Source organism: Struthio camelus, chromosome 1 (assembly GCF_040807025.1).
Source record: "Struthio camelus isolate bStrCam1 chromosome 1, bStrCam1.hap1, whole genome shotgun sequence".
Taxonomy (NCBI): Eukaryota; Metazoa; Chordata; class Aves; order Struthioniformes; family Struthionidae; genus Struthio; species Struthio camelus.
In genome coordinates, this window is record NC_090942.1 from 27,596,828 (window position 1) to 27,611,751 (window position 14,924).

The 14,924-nt window shown below is 58.6% G+C and overlaps 1 protein-coding gene across 1 annotated transcript; it reads left to right on the top strand.

The window, feature by feature from the left end:
- Positions 1-2,753: 2,753 nt before the first annotated feature.
- Positions 2,754-4,879, top strand: LOC138065737 (ankyrin repeat domain-containing protein 7-like; the record flags this gene model as incomplete). The annotated part of the gene is made up of 5 exons (XM_068931154.1): positions 2,754-2,866; positions 3,753-3,867; positions 4,103-4,276; positions 4,372-4,478; positions 4,768-4,879. Coding segments are annotated over 5 exons (621 nt in total), but the record flags the coding sequence as incomplete, so codon positions are not given.
- Positions 4,880-14,924: the final 10,045 nt, after the last annotated feature.

Genomic DNA, 14,924 nt, shown 5'->3' on the forward strand with positions numbered 1-14,924 from the left:
TTTGCCTGCCCTGCGCATATGACTGTCCCCTCTGCTCGTGTCTCTTATGGAGTAGTACGTGTTGCATTGCTGCCAAATGGTGCATGCTGGTGGAAGTCTGGCCTGCTGCGGCATTTGCGGGCAAGGGCTGCGTTTTGTCCCTGCGTTTTGCGAGTTGTTCAGCGCTAGCCAGCACGGATGATGGAAGTCATGTTTTTGAAGGCCTAGCCAGGCTTTCTTCCTGGGCAGGCGCTTAGCCCTTCTGCCTCGCGCTGGTCTGACCAAAAGTCACTTATGCAGACAGCTCCAGGCCTGAGGGCAGAGAGGCCGTTTGTCCAAGGGAGAGCTCAGCTCTGCTCTGCTCTGCTCCCTTCAGCTGGCTTCCCAGCTGCTCCTTCAGCCTGTCCTGGCAGCCAGGCCAAGGGCCAGCATGCAGACTGTGTGTTTTTCCTCAGCGGGGGCTGGAAGCACGAGTGTGTGAAGACAGGGGCCTCGATCGTCCCCAGGTGCAGCCCTTGGCGGTTCCCCTTGTTGAACTTGACAAGGTGCCCGGTTGCCTCACGTCTCGCTCGTAGCGGGGCACTGGCCTCTTGCTGCCTTTGAGAACGATGCTTCCTGTGGTCTGGGCAGAAGGGAGGGCGAGAGCTTCTGGTAGCCAGGAAAGGTCGCAAAGCCCGCCGGTCTGGAAGGCTGTTGGATCCGCTTGCAGTCTGCAAAGGGGAAAGGGGTTATGGAAGTTCTCTGCCCTGCAGCGTGACTGGCAAAGCGGAACCGCTGTCCAGTGCTGGGCACTTGCTCTTCTCTCTGCAAAGCAAAAGCAGGTGCGGAACGCCTCTGAAGTGCCTTCGCTTTGGGTTGTCCTGTTGCCAAACTCTGAGAGGAACTGTTTTCCAGTGGTTCCCTGCCGCTTCTGTCCTGCTGGGTGTCAGGGAGAGGTGAAAGTTCTTGGCCGCCGGAGCAGCAGCACTGAAATTCAGCGCTGGCATCTGGCATGACAGGAGCTGGTAGCGCTTACAAGGCGGGTAGAGCAAAGTCCCGTCTGTTCTGGCCCCTGCACTAGAGGAGAGGGATGGAGCTACTGGAGCGAGTCCAGCGAAGGGCTACTAAGATGATTAAGGGACTGGAGTAGCTCTCATACGAGGAAAGGCTGAGAGAGCTGGGATTGTTCAGCCTGCAGAAGAGAAGACCGCGGATCAGGGTGTAGGCAGGATGCGAAGGGAGGGTGTAAAGAAGTCGGAGGCAGACTCTTCTCAGCGGTGCCTAGCGGTAGGACGAGGGGCAAGGGGCACAAACTGAAACACAGGCCGTCCTGTCTGAACAGGAGGAAAAAGTTCTTTGCTGTGAGGGGTGACTGAGCCCTGGAAGAGGTTGCCCAGAGAGCTTGGGGAGTCTCCGTCCTCGGAGATGTTCCCAAGCCGTCTGGCTAGGGTCCTGGGCCGACTACTTGAGGTGATCCTGCTTGAGTAGGGGGGGCTGGACGAGACGATCTCCAGAGGTGCCTTCCAACCTCAAACGTCCGGTGATTCTGTGACAAGCAGGAGAAGCGGGCGACCGGGCATCTAGTCAAGTTCGACAAGGGGAACTGTCAAGGGCTGCACCTGGGGCAGGCTGGGGGCTACTGCCAGGAAAGCAGCTGGGCAGAGGAAGGCCTGGGGGTGCAGGTGGGCAGCAAGGAGTCAGCAATGGTTAGAGAAAGAAATCGTAACCACATTTTAATCGTTTTGATAATAACTTTCTGCCAAAGGGAGCAATCGCCCTCCAGCCTCTCGCTGTGGTCTCTGCTAACAGCTGGAGCGATCCGCTTTCGGTGAGAGTCGCTCACCTCGGTGAGAGTCGCGACTCGCGGCCAATTTGGCTCCCTCCGGCACTTGGGCTTCCTACGGCGCAGGCGCAGAGCTGGGAGCCCAGAAGGACCGGCACGCTCGCGGCCTGGCCGGGCAGCAGCCAGAGCAGCCAGCTGCGGGGCTCAACCTAAGCAGTCGCCGTCTCTTCAGGCGCAACGAGCTACTTCAGCCCTGCGAGCTCGGCCAAGCGCTCGCGACGCCCGCGCCCTTAGGGAAACAGTGGGAGCGCAGGTTTGCGAGGAGCACAGTGTCCCGCACCTGGAGCAGCAGCAGCATGAATTCTTCAGGGAAATGACGGCACAGCAGAGTAAGAGCTGGAGCTGGGGGCCGCCGGGGAGGGACCCCCAACAAAGACGTCCTTCGGCCGGCCGCAGCCACCCGCCGCCGCCGCCGCCCCCCGGCCCGGCCCGGCAGCGCCGCGAAGGAGGCGGCAGCGCCCCCCCCCGCCCCGCCCCGGGCCCGCCCCGGCCGCAGCCCCGCCCCCTCGCTGCACAGCCCCGCCCCTCGGCGCGTCACCCCGCTGCCCTGTGACGCCCCCCCCCCGCGCCCTCGCCGCGGCTGTTGCGCATGCGCGGCGCGCCCGCCACCGCCTCCGGAGCCGGTGGTCCTCGGTGCTGTTGCGGCCGTGTGCCTCGCTGCCAGCGTCGCTGCGTCGCTGTCCTCGGCCGGCGCCTCTGCCCCCGGCCCGGGGGCTCCGAGCTCGCCGGGACTCAGCCCCGCAGCAGCTGGCCCGGGCCGCGGCCCCTGCTCGGGGCTGTCCGCCGCCCGCGTGCCCGCCGCAGCATGAAGAGGCTCTTGGGGCTCTTCGGCCAGGGCCAGGGGCAGCCGCCTTCGCCGTCGCCGTCGCCGTCGCCGTCGCGGTCGCGGTCGCGGTGGGCGTGCGGCGGCAGCGCGCCTCTGCGCTGCGTCGGCGCTGCCTACGAGCTCCGGGAGAAGGAGCTGGGCAAGCTGCACCGCGCGGCCGCCAGCGGCGACCTGGCGCGGGTGCGGCGGCGGCGGTGGCTGCCGAGAGTCGGCCTCGACGGGCGGGACAAGGCGAAGCGGTGAGGGGCGGCGGGGGGGCCGGGGCGGCGCGGGGGGTGGGGGGGGCGGCGGCGAGGGCCGGGCTGCTGCGTCGGTGCCGGCGGGGGCGGCGGCTGGTGGGTTGGAGCTGGCGTGCAGCTGGCAGGAGCGCCTTTGTGCCGGGAAGGCAGGGCCGTTTGCTTGGGCTGGCGAGGGAGTGCGGGAGGGCAGTCGGCCTTGCGCGCGCGGGGTGGGCTCGGGGCTCGGAGGCCGGTTGCGTGTGTGGCCAGGCCGGAGCGGGACTTTGTTGCTGGGAGCGTGACAGGGTCGAGGGGGAAGGTTTCTGCTGTCGGGTTTGGTAGGTGTTGTGGAGGGCCCTTGGGAGCGAGCGCGTGCTGGTGCTTGCTGCAGCAGTAAGGCCGGGAAGAGGCCAGAGGGCGCGACTTCCCGGCAAGGCCAGCAGCGAGGGGATGTTCTGGTGTTATAAAAGGCACGTGCTGGGCCTGCGGCCCGCTGCTGTGGCGTGAGTGGTCCTGGCAGCAGGTGGAGGTTGCCTTGCCGTAGGCTGGAGGTGCGCAAGCCTTGCTCTTGCTTGCTGGGCTGCGTGCGTAGTGGTGTTGGAGGCAGGGAGGAGGTGCCAGGGCGGAGGGCAGCAGTTGCAGAGCGGAAGCCGGAGGCTGGCTGGGAGAAATGGGGGGCCTGGGCGCAGGGATGCACGCGCAGGGAAGGGAGCGCGGAGCTGAGGCAACGTTGTCTTCCTAAGTGGGGGCTGGGGCTGGGGCTGGGGCTGGGGCTGGGGCGGGGAGGGGCTTTTTCCTAGCCCCGGCGTCTCGGGCTTTGGGTGTGCAGCGGTCACCCGCGTGACATGGGCAGGCGCGGTCTCTTCAGCTGTCTGGCCTGCGCTAAGGTAACATGCTCAATTTTTAGGACACCTCTGCATCTGGCTTGCGCTAACGGACATGCGGAGGTTGTCTTGTACTTAGTAGAGAGGAAGTGCAAGCTAAATCCTCGTGACAACTTCAAGAGATCGCCACTGATGAAGGTACGTGGGTGCTGCGGTAGGCAGGGCTTCTAAATTGCGCCCCGAGCGATCGAGCTCTTGGGTGATTCTGGAGGTAGGTCTGGGTGGAGCTTGTGGTGCGCTGGGCGCTGGCTAGGCGTGCGTTGCCTAATGTTTGGGCGCGTTATTGTTGTCCGAGGTCGGCAAGCTGTGGGAATTCTGCCAGAGGGAAGCGTAATTGCTGGCAACGTTTCCTTGTTTCCCGTGTGGTTGGCAGGCAGTGCAGTGCCAGCACGAAGGCTGCGTCGCCATTCTGCTAGCGCATGGCGCCGACGCTAACCTTGCGGATGCTAACGGCAACACTGCCCTTCACCTGGCTGCCCTTGCTCCTAACACCTGCCTAGCAGGGCAGTTACTGGCGCACAACGCCCATCTTGATGCGCAGAATAAGGTAAGCGTGGAATTTGGGTCAGGCCGCTCCTGAGAAGAAAAAGTTGCTTTGCTTCTCTGTGTTTTTCTAACTGGAGAGGGGCGTTATGCTTTCAGATGGGATACACGCCCCTTTCTCTGGCCGTGTCCGCGCATCACGTAGAGATGGTGGAGTTCCTGCTTAGCAAAGGAGCCGACGTGCACGCTCGAGATCAGTCGGAAAGGTGAAGGGTTTGTCAAAACGGGGCGTGGGTCTCCTGAGCATTGGTGAAGTTTGCCTGGTCTGGCCGGGTAGCCGAGGGTGCTTAGCGGGGGAGACGTTTGGCCCAGGGACGTGCTGCGGCCCCTTGCAACCCGAGTTCTCGTGGGCTTCCGTGTGGTTGGCTTTGCTTTCCTCCTGGCTGTAGGAAAGGGGGAGGTGTAATTGTTTTGGGAGCAAATAGGGATGAAAGGAACACCAGTGAAACGTCGGTGTCTCCTGATAGCTTTTGTCTCGTCTTGTGGCTGCTTTAGGACCCCTCTGATGCTTGCCGCCTCTGCCGGGGACGTGAGCATGATAGAAGTTCTTCTTGGCTATGGTGCTGACCTTTGCCAGAAAGACGTTCTTGGATGGACAGCGGAGGCTTATGCTAGGAGGTCTGGACACACTGGGTAAGTGCTTTAGGTCACGGTGAGAGTCGCTAAGCGGTCCGAATGTCCGTGTTGGTGTGCGGACGTGTTTGGTAAGAGGCGCAAGGTTTAATGATGCGTGGAGACCTTTGTTGAAGGTGGGCTCAGTGGAATCTTCCGGGACGTAGCGTTCCCTGTGTCAAGTGTGAGTTGGGGAGTTGAGGAAAGCTTCCCCCGCAAATCGTCTTGTTTGGTAAGTGGTGTTATGCAAGGATGTAGTTGATTATAGTGACAGTGTTCCCTTTCTTTCCGCACCTCCCTAGTGTTAGTGAACAGCTGGCAGACCGCGCAGCCGAGAAAAACGTGGGAGAAGCTTGTGCAGGCAGCGCAGAAAGCACGCCAGTGCTTAGCACTCGTTGCGAGGCAGGAGCTGCTGCGTTTGCGTTGGGCACACCTGCTGCGGACAGAGGAGGTAGGAGGCTTAACTGTGGAGGAGCTGAGGAGGAGAATGCCTACGGCCTTTTCTTGTGGTGGCTTGTATTGAAGCTTGGCAGGGTTCCGTCCCTCTTGCCTGTTGAGTACCCTTGCTAGGGACGGAGTAGAGACGCGCTGGTGATCCTCCTCCGTGAGGATAGTCCTTTGGTTTTGAGGCTGGCTTTTGGTTTTGGGGGTGATGGGTGGGAGGCTGGGTAGAGCAGGAAATACAGCGTAGTCTCTGGCATTTTGAAGCACAGGTTGGCGGGGGTGGGGGTAGAGGCAAAGAGAGCACGAGAGAGAGACCGATCTCTGCCTGTGTGGTATGAAGAGCTCGGCAGTTTGTTTCCTTCTTGTCCTGTTCAACCGCTACCAGCATTTGCTCGCTGCCTGCTCACATAGCATATTCATGCCATGGCAGGTTTGAGGTTTGGAACGTTCGAAGGAAAGACAAGGGCGGTGTGGAATTCTTGTCCTTTTTTATTTTGCGGGGGGGGGGGGGGGGGCAGCGAGAATTGAGTAGGATGGGAGAAATTGGTGGTTTGGGGCATGCTTTCGTTCATGCTGTCTGGCATGACTGCTTCACTCTAGTCTGGCCTGTAGAATTGTCCGTGTAACATGCTTGTCTGCATTGCTGAAAGTCGAAGGTCCGACATGCTAAGAATTAATCCTGTCAATTAATATTTGAACAGTGAGAGGTGGCTTTTCCCACGAATACTTCATGAGGTGAGACTCGAACAGTAGCTTTTGCCAACGACCTTAACCTGCCGAAAAAGAGGGGAGATTTGAGCGAGACGGTCCTTCTTGCCTTTGCCTTTGCCTTTGCCTTTGAAGAGTGTTGGAGGCAGAGGAGAGCGATGACAGCTGTCCTGCTTCTGAGGAAGAAAAAAGCAGTTTAGCTGCCAAGGTAAAGTGCCTCCAGAAGGAGAACTGCCCGTGGAGCGACTCGTTTGCAGGGCAGAGCTGTCTAGATTTGGGCAAAAGCGCGTGTCCAGGCAGGGTGGTTTTCTCCTGCCCCGCGGTCTCCTGCCTGCCAGTCTTTCAGCTGCGGTGAGCTGTTTGCTCCAAGCCTTGTAGCCGTCCGTGGCAGAGCATGCAGCAGGCTTGCGGTTGCGGGTGGGAAGAGCAGTAGGTGACAAGAAAAGCGACCGCATGGTTTTCTTCACCTGAGTCAGAGTTCTCGTCCCAAAGCTGATCAGCCTCTAGATGGCCTGTTCTTTTGTCCTCCAAGCCTTGCTGTTTGTTTCCAGTAACTTTGGTGATAGAATTCAGGCTGATATGGGGAAAAGGGCACTTGCTGTTCAAGATCTGCTGCAATGCTTCATCTCCTGGCTCTCCTTTCTTTCGTCCTTGTCAGGTTGCCCAAGAGTGCTTGGGGGCGGGGGGAGTGGCTCAAGAGGGTCTTTTTTTCCTCCTGGGGGATGGCATTGCGGGCTTGCATGGGATCTCACAGCACCTGTTTCCCCTTCCTTTTGTTTCTTTTGTTTTGTTTTGGTTTGTTTTTCAGTTGAGGTGTGTGGCATTGGGGCTGTGCCATGATGAAGAAGCTGAAGAAGCCGAGTGTGGTGCAGGAACGCACCCCGTAGTGCTGGAGATGCAGGCATGTTTATTTGCAACCTGGTTGCCCTTGTCTCAGTGGCCTGTCAGAGACTGTGGCAGCTGTTGTGTGAGAAGAGCTAGTGTGGCATAGTAAGATGTGATGGTGGTTGGAGGAGTGAAAGTGAGGAAAGAGGGGGAGGTGAGACTACGGTAGTTTGAGAAGCAGGCAGCTGGTGGTCTCGTGAGCCCAAGGGAGGGGGAAAGGGTGTGTGTGCTGCTGGATAAGGTAACGTAGGTGAAGGCAGAGCCTGACTGTGTGCGGGCAGTGCTTCTCGGGGGGCTTTATGGAATGGGAGCAGGACGTTAGTGACATTAGGTATTGCTGTGTACATAAAGACATCTGCAGGCCTTGTAAAAGAGGAGCGAGAAGGTTTTTCTCTGTGGCTCGAGAGAGGAGAAGTATTTGGCAAGGTGTGGATGGCCTGGGCAGAGGCTGCTGTCCTGGGAGTGGCAGCAAGTGGCCTTTGAGTTGTATTTCTAGAGTCCTACTGCAAGAGAGAAGGTTCTGGTTCTGTGCGTGCTTGGAAGGGTTGCTGCTGCTTTGCCAGGTTATGCAGTGAAAGGAGCGTGTTTGGGACGGTGCAGCCAAGTACTAAGGACAGCAGCAGAGTGGGTGTAGGCTTGGAGGGAGCGCAGTTGGGGGTTGGAGAGTGGAAGCGAGGGCCCAGGGGGAGGTTTGCCTCAGGTTGTTGGAGAAGCAGGCAGCTGGCGGTGTTTGTTGGTGCAAAGGAGGGGGGGAGGATGTGTGTGCTGCTGAGTATTGCCGTGTAGGGGAAGCTGGAGTGTGGGTAGTGCTTCTCAGGGGCTTTAGGGGAAGGGAGCAGGGCGTTTGTGAGCTTCGGCATTGCCGTCCCTTCACATACGTTCTCGTGGAGGCTGCTTGTTTCTGTTCTTTCTAAGTGTGCGGGCCGATCTCTTTTAGGACGACTCACCGGAAAGGAAGGGAGAGGAGGCTCCTGGTGGTGCCCAAGTGGCGGCTGCTGCAGGAGCCCCTGCTGGTGTGAGAGGTGAGTTTCTAGACATGGAGGGGCTTTGTTTCTCTGCTCTTTGGGCTGGGTGAATGAACTGAAATGGCGATCTGCCTGTGAGAGGGTAGAGCAGGCAGGTAGGCGCTGGGCAGGCAATGGCGGGGAGGGGGGGAGGGAACGTAGCTGGAGGGAGATGTTTTGTGGTAGTGCTAGGGAAGGAGGGTTGTTTCTTGGTGACTTCCTGCGGGTGGGAGGGTGTTTGGCTAGTGCTTTGCGGGTCGCTCCTGTAGCGTGCCGAGGGATTGTGAAGGGCCAACTCTGGAGCTGTAGTTTGGAGGGGAGATGCCGTCAGAGCTGCGTAGTCGGCAACTGTGGCATGGCAGAGCCTTGTTTGGATGCTCGCCGAGCATGTGTTGGGCGTTCTTGGTAGGGGCGTGAGCTGTGCTGCTGGGCTTGGGCCTGTGGTGCTGGCAAGAAGGCGGCAGGAAGTGGCGATGGCGTGGTGGTGCGGCTGGGGGTGCAGGCGCCCTTAAATGACGCTGCTTTGTTTTTCCTGGGGAGTGGAACGGTTTGGTGTGTCCTGGGCGCAGGGCTTGCGTGCTGGAGGAGAGCAGGAGAGGGAAAGAAGGAGCGGTGGTGTGTCATTTGTGGCTTCCTTTGCAGGTGTTGCGTCGTCCGCAGGAGCGGAGCAGGAGGACGAGAGCGACTCTCCCTGGGATTCCGAGGTGCTTGGTGTGAGGGGCGCAGTGGGTTGCCCGAGGGGGGAAGTGCGCGGGAGCTTGCCTTGGACGTGGGCCCTAGCAGGGATGAGGCTCAGTTGCCGCTTGTGGTGGCTGCGCCACAGGTTTGTTCCTGTGACCTGGAGCCGCTTGTGCTCTGTGCAAGCGGTTTGGTGAGGACTGTGCCTAAGTGGGGTGTGCTAATGTCCTGGGAGTGGCAGCAAGTGGCCTTTGAGTTGTATTTCTAGAGTCCTACTGCAAGAGAGAAGGTTCTGGTTCTGTGCGTGCTTGGAAGGGTTGCTGCTGCTTTGCCGGGTTATGCAGTGAAAGGAGCGTGTTTGGGACGGTGCAGCCAAGTACTAAGGACAGCAGCAGAGTGGGTGTAGGCTTGGAGGGAGCGCAGTTGGGGGTTGGAGAGTGGAAGCGAGGGCCCAGGGGGAGGTTTGCCTCAGGTTGTTGGAGAAGCAGGCAGCTGGCGGTGTTTGTTGGTGCAAAGGAGGGGGGAAGGATGTGTGTGCTGCTGAGTATTGCCGTGTAGGGGAAGCTGGAGTGTGGGTAGTGCTTCTCAGGGGCTTTAGGGGAAGGGAGCAGGGCGTTTGTGAGCTTCGGCATTGCCATCCCTTCACATACGTTCTCGTGGAGGCTGCTTGTTTCTGTTCTTTCTAAGTGTGCGGGCCGATCTCTTTTAGGACGACTCACCGGAAAGGAAGGGAGAGGAGGCTCCTGGTGGTGCCCAAGTGGCGGCTGCTGCAGGAGCCCCTGCTGGTGTGAGAGGTGAGTTTCTAGACATGGAGGGGCTTTGTTTCTCTGCTCTTTGGGCTGGGTGAATGAACTGAAATGGCGATCTGCCTGTGAGAGGGTAGAGCAGGCAGGTAGGCGCTGGGCAGGCAATGGCGGGGAGGGGGGGAGGGAACGTAGCTGGAGGGAGATGTTTTGTGGTAGTGCTAGGGAAGGAGGGTTGTTTCTTGGTGACTTCCTGCGGGTGGGAGGGTGTTTGGCTAGTGCTTTGCGGGTCGCTCCTGTAGCGTGCCGAGGGATTGTGAAGGGCCAACTCTGGAGCTGTAGTTTGGAGGGGAGATGCCATCAGAGCTGCGTAGTCGGCGACTGTGGCATGGCAGAGCCTTGTTTGGATGCTCGCCGAGCATGTGTTGGGCGTTCTTGGTAGGGGCGTGAGCTGTGCTGCTGGGCTTGGGCCTGTGGTGCTGGCAAGAAGGCGGCAGGAAGTGGCGATGGCGTGGTGGTGCGGCTGGGGGTGCAGGCGCCCTTAAATGACGCTGCTTTGTTTTTCCTGGGGAGTGGAACGGTTTGGTGTGTCCTGGGCGCAGGGCTTGCGTGCTGGAGGAGAGCAGGAGAGGGAAAGAAGGAGCGGTGGTGTGTCATTTGTGGCTTCCTTTGCAGGTGTTGCGTCGTCCGCAGGAGCGGAGCAGGAGGACGAGAGCGACTCTCCCTGGGATTCCGAGGTGCTTGGTGTGAGGGGCACAGTGGGTTGCCCGAGGGGGGAAGTGCGCGGGAGCTTGCCTTGGACGTGGGCCCTAGCAGGGATGAGGCTCAGTTGCCGCTTGTGGTGGCTGCGCCACAGGTTTGTTCCTGTGACCTGGAGCCGCTTGTGCTCTGTGCAAGCGGTTTGGTGAGGACTGTGCCTAAGTGGGGTGTGCTAATGTCCTGGGAGTGGCAGCAAGTGGCCTTGGAGTTGTATTTCTAGAGTCCTACTGCAAGAGAGAAGGTTCTGGTTCTGTGCGTGCTTGGAAGGGTTGCTGCTGCTTTGCCGGGTTATGCAGTGAAAGGAGCGTGTTTGGGACGGTGCAGCCAAGTACTAAGGACAGCAGCAGAGTGGGTGTAGGCTTGGAGGGAGCGCAGTTGGGGGTTGGAGAGTGGAAGCGAGGGCCCAGGGGGAGGTTTGCCTCAGGTTGTTGGAGAAGCAGGCAGCTGGCGGTGTTTGTTGGTGCAAAGGAGGGGGGAAGGATGTGTGTGCTGCTGAGTATTGCCGTGTAGGGGAAGCTGGAGTGTGGGTAGTGCTTCTCAGGGGCTTTAGGGGAAGGGAGCAGGGCGTTTGTGAGCTTCGGCATTGCCGTCCCTTCACATACGTTCTCGTGGAGGCTGCTTGTTTCTGTTCTTTCTAAGTGTGCGGGCCGATCTCTTTTAGGACGACTCACCGGAAAGGAAGGGAGAGGAGGCTCCTGGTGGTGCCCAAGTGGCGGCTGCTGCAGGAGCCCCTGCTGGTGTGAGAGGTGAGTTTCTAGACATGGAGGGGCTTTGTTTCTCTGCTCTTTGGGCTGGGTGAATGAACTGAAATGGCGATCTGCCTGTGAGAGGGTAGAGCAGGCAGGTAGGCGCTGGGCAGGCAATGGCGGGGAGGGGGGGAGGGAACGTAGCTGGAGGGAGATGTTTTGTGGTAGTGCTAGGGAAGGAGGGTTGTTTCTTGGTGACTTCCTGCGGGTGGGAGGGTGTTTGGCTAGTGCTTTGCGGGTCGCTCCTGTAGCGTGCCGAGGGATTGTGAAGGGCCAACTCTGGAGCTGTAGTTTGGAGGGGAGATGCCGTCAGAGCTGCGTAGTCGGCGACTGTGGCATGGCAGAGCCTTGTTTGGATGCTCGCCGAGCATGTGTTGGGCGTTCTTGGTAGGGGCGTGAGCTGTGCTGCTGGGCTTGGGCCTGTGGTGCTGGCAAGAAGGCGGCAGGAAGTGGCGATGGCGTGGTGGTGCGGCTGGGGGTGCAGGCGCCCTTAAATGACGCTGCTTTGTTTTTCCTGGGGAGTGGAACGGTTTGGTGTGTCCTGGGCGCAGGGCTTGCGTGCTGGAGGAGAGCAGGAGAGGGAAAGAAGGAGCGGTGGTGTGTCATTTGTGGCTTCCTTTGCAGGTGTTGCGTCGTCCGCAGGAGCGGAGCAGGAGGACGAGAGCGACTCTCCCTGGGATTCCGAGGTGCTTGGTGTGAGGGGCGCAGTGGGTTGCCCGAGGGGGGAAGTGCGCGGGAGCTTGCCTTGGACGTGGGCCCTAGCAGGGATGAGGCTCAGTTGCCGCTTGTGGTGGCTGCGCCACAGGTTTGTTCCTGTGACCTGGAGCCGCTTGTGCTCTGTGCAAGCGGTTTGGTGAGGACTGTGCCTAAGTGGGGTGTGCTAATGTCCTGGGAGTGGCAGCAAGTGGCCTTTGAGTTGTATTTCTAGAGTCCTACTGCAAGAGAGAAGGTTCTGGTTCTGTGCGTGCTTGGAAGGGTTGCTGCTGCTTTGCCAGGTTATGCAGTGAAAGGAGCGTGTTTGGGACGGTGCAGCCAAGTACTAAGGACAGCAGCAGAGTGGGTGTAGGCTTGGAGGGAGCGCAGTTGGGGGTTCTGAAAGGGCTGTTCTACTTCCAGAGCCTGCGTTCCTTGACGGCCTGCCAAAGTCCCGAAGCAGCAGTGAATCTGCAGGTAATGCTTGAGCGACAATCCGAGTTGTGCTTGGGTAGTCCTGCATTTGAAATGCAGTTTGTGGGTGAAGCGTTTCTGGAGATTGCTTGCACCACTCTCTGCTTGTTTGTGTTCTCGCTCACCTAGGTGTCTGCAAAGGAGGGAGGAGAGCGTGAAGGACGCGAGGCTGCTGCAACACAGACTGATTTTCAGTGTGACGGACAGGTGAGGAGCTGTGTTGAAGAGCTGTGGAGATGTTAGCCTAGAGCGAGGTGTTATTGCCAAAAGAGCGCAGGCGGAAGACCGCAGAGAGTGGCAGATGTGAAATATACTTTAGATGTATGTTATCTTTGGGCTCCCTCTGAAGAAGGCTGTCGTGAGTGAAAAGAAGGTGGTAGTGCATGTTCGTGCCCTTTTTGTGAGGCTCACGGCACAATCTTTCCTTAGGCGATGGCCGCAGAGCTGCCGGCGGAGGTTGCTGAAGCTCCTGGAAAGCAGTTGCTTCCAGAAGGTTCACTTGAAGTTCCAAAGGTTTCCTGCGGTGAGCTGCAGGGAGACAAGTTGCGGTTGCAAGAGGAACTGGCCAGGGTGAAAGCCAAGGTAGGCAAAGCCTGTAGCGGCCTGCATGACTGTGAGGAGGTGGTTTTCCCCTGTAAACGATGGGGAAAAGCCCTTGTTGAGGCTGTAGGGTAGTAGTGCAGTGGTGTCCCTTCTGTTGCCTTCCCTTCTTCCCGCCGCTGCCCCATGGTGGCAAACAGACCAAGCGCGTCAGGGAGCTGCCCTTTCAAGCGTGAGGGGCCAAGCAGTGTGTTGGGGGTCACACCTACCCACGAGGAGGCTGCTCAAGCAGCTTGTTGTCTCTCCGAACCCGCCTGAGCTTTGAGGTGGACCTGAAGGTGACAGTGGGTGAGCTCCGGGTGCCCTGAGAGTGCTGCGTGTTTTCCTGTTGAGGCTGTTGTACTCTTTCTCTATATTTGGCTGTGTGTGTAGAGCTTTGGTTCCTTCTTTGTAGCTGGTCAAATGCCTGCGAAGGTGACAGTCTGTGTTCTGGGGGGGGGCAGCACTTGAAAGGGTGCGATCCTTCTTCATGGTTTGCGCTCGCACACGCAGCGCTGGTTGCTAGGTGGGGTTTTTGCACTGTATACGGGAAGCAGCATGTCAGGCAGGTGCTGTGACTTGTCCTGTTCCCTGACTGTAGGAGGAACTTGACCTCCTAACCTAGCTGCCCGGAGAAGGCCGTGGGTTGGCCCTAGTGCTGAGCTTTTTCTGTAGAAAACATCTTGGCCATCTTGTGGCTGCATGATGCAAATGTGCCGCAAAGTGCTATAGTTCCTGCAGGGCCCTGGGGATGAACCTGTAGTTAGTAAGCATTAGGATCCCGAAATGCTAATTCACTTCCAAGTTGTTTTTGGAGAGAGCTACGTTCAGAGCTACTGACTTGCTTTCCGTTCACTACGCCCACCGCTGCCACCAACGCAAGTACGGAGTTGAAGGAAGGAGTGTAGGGACCGGCTTTCCACCATTTGTGTAAGAATAAGGTATAGCAGCGTGGGCAGCGTTGGACTAGAAGTCTTTGTGATTGTGGTCGTTATCCTGGAGTTGGGAAGTGCCAGCAGGAGAAGGGAGAGCCTTTGCAGTAATGCTTCCCGTGGGGGAGCGAGCAGCTGGATGCTAGGAGGGTCCCGAGTCACGGGAAGGAGTAGGATTGGTGTTGCAGCTGCGTTTGGGCAGCTGGTAGGAAATTGAGATGGGGATGGGAGAGGCCGGTATGAAAGCGGAAGGAGCAACGTGGTTTTGGAGAGTCGAAGCAGTGGAGTCGTCTGTCTGAAAGCGAAGCTGACTAGCGTGGGTCCTGACTAGCGTGGTTTTACAGTTGCAGGCGTTGGAAGAGCAGCATGTTCAGGCTGAGCGTTGTGTTCAGGATTTGAAGACGGCCCTGGCAGAGAAACAGAGGGAAGCGACAGCTTCTTCCCGGCAACTGCAAGACCTTCTGGAAGCCTCTTTGGGAGGCGTTAGCCTAAAAGACCTGGAGGAACGAGTGGGACGGTAAGGAAGTGGCACAGTGAAGCAAGGCTTTGCTTTGTGGGCTGGTGTAATAGCAGCAGGATGGCCTTGTTGCATCTCAGCAAGTCAGTACACGATTTTGGGAGAGGCTTTTGCTTTGGACTGTGTGATTTGGCGCTGTTGTGCCAGTGTTGGTGCTCCTGTGGATTTCCATGACGAGGCCTGTGTTTCTTTTCAAGACTTGAACTGGAAAACGCCCGGCTGGAAGACACAGGGCAGCAGCAGGCAGCTAGACTCGAAGCTCTTCAGAAAGAGCTGCACGCCTCTGCCTCTGTAAGCTAGTCATAGCCTTCCTGTTTCATGAGCTACTGTGCGCAGTTGTGTGTGTATGTATGCGGGGGCGTTTTCGGAAGAGATTTTCCTGGGGAGCCTCGGGGAAATCATTCCCTGCAGGCTGCAGGCGATCGGCTGCTGTTGGTCCGCTCGCAGGCTTTCTGGTTTTGTGCGCTACTCTGCTGAGTCTTACTTAACAGTGTTTGAGGTAAGGGCACTTACGGCACTTGTGCGCCGGTGTGAATGGTTGCTGCTTTGTACCGGTTGTGGTGCTTAAGCCGTGTGGCAGCAGCACTTCAGCTGTTGCCGCCTTAAAGGCGTTCTGCAAGTGAACTTGTGGAACGTCCTTGGTGCCAAGCACGTCGTTGCCAAGTCTTAAGCGGCCTCCTCAGGCTGTGCCAGGAATTCCATTCGCCGCTGGTCGCTGAAGATCCCCCTGGAGCTTTAAATTAAGCTGTGCTCTGCCCGGATGGGGATACCTAAGTACCGTCGGCTATTAGCGGAGGGCCTGAGGAAGGTGTTCTCCAGTGTGCGTGGCACCTTTGCCCCCGTGAGCCCCTCACTAGTAGCGGGTGGTCTTTGCTTTA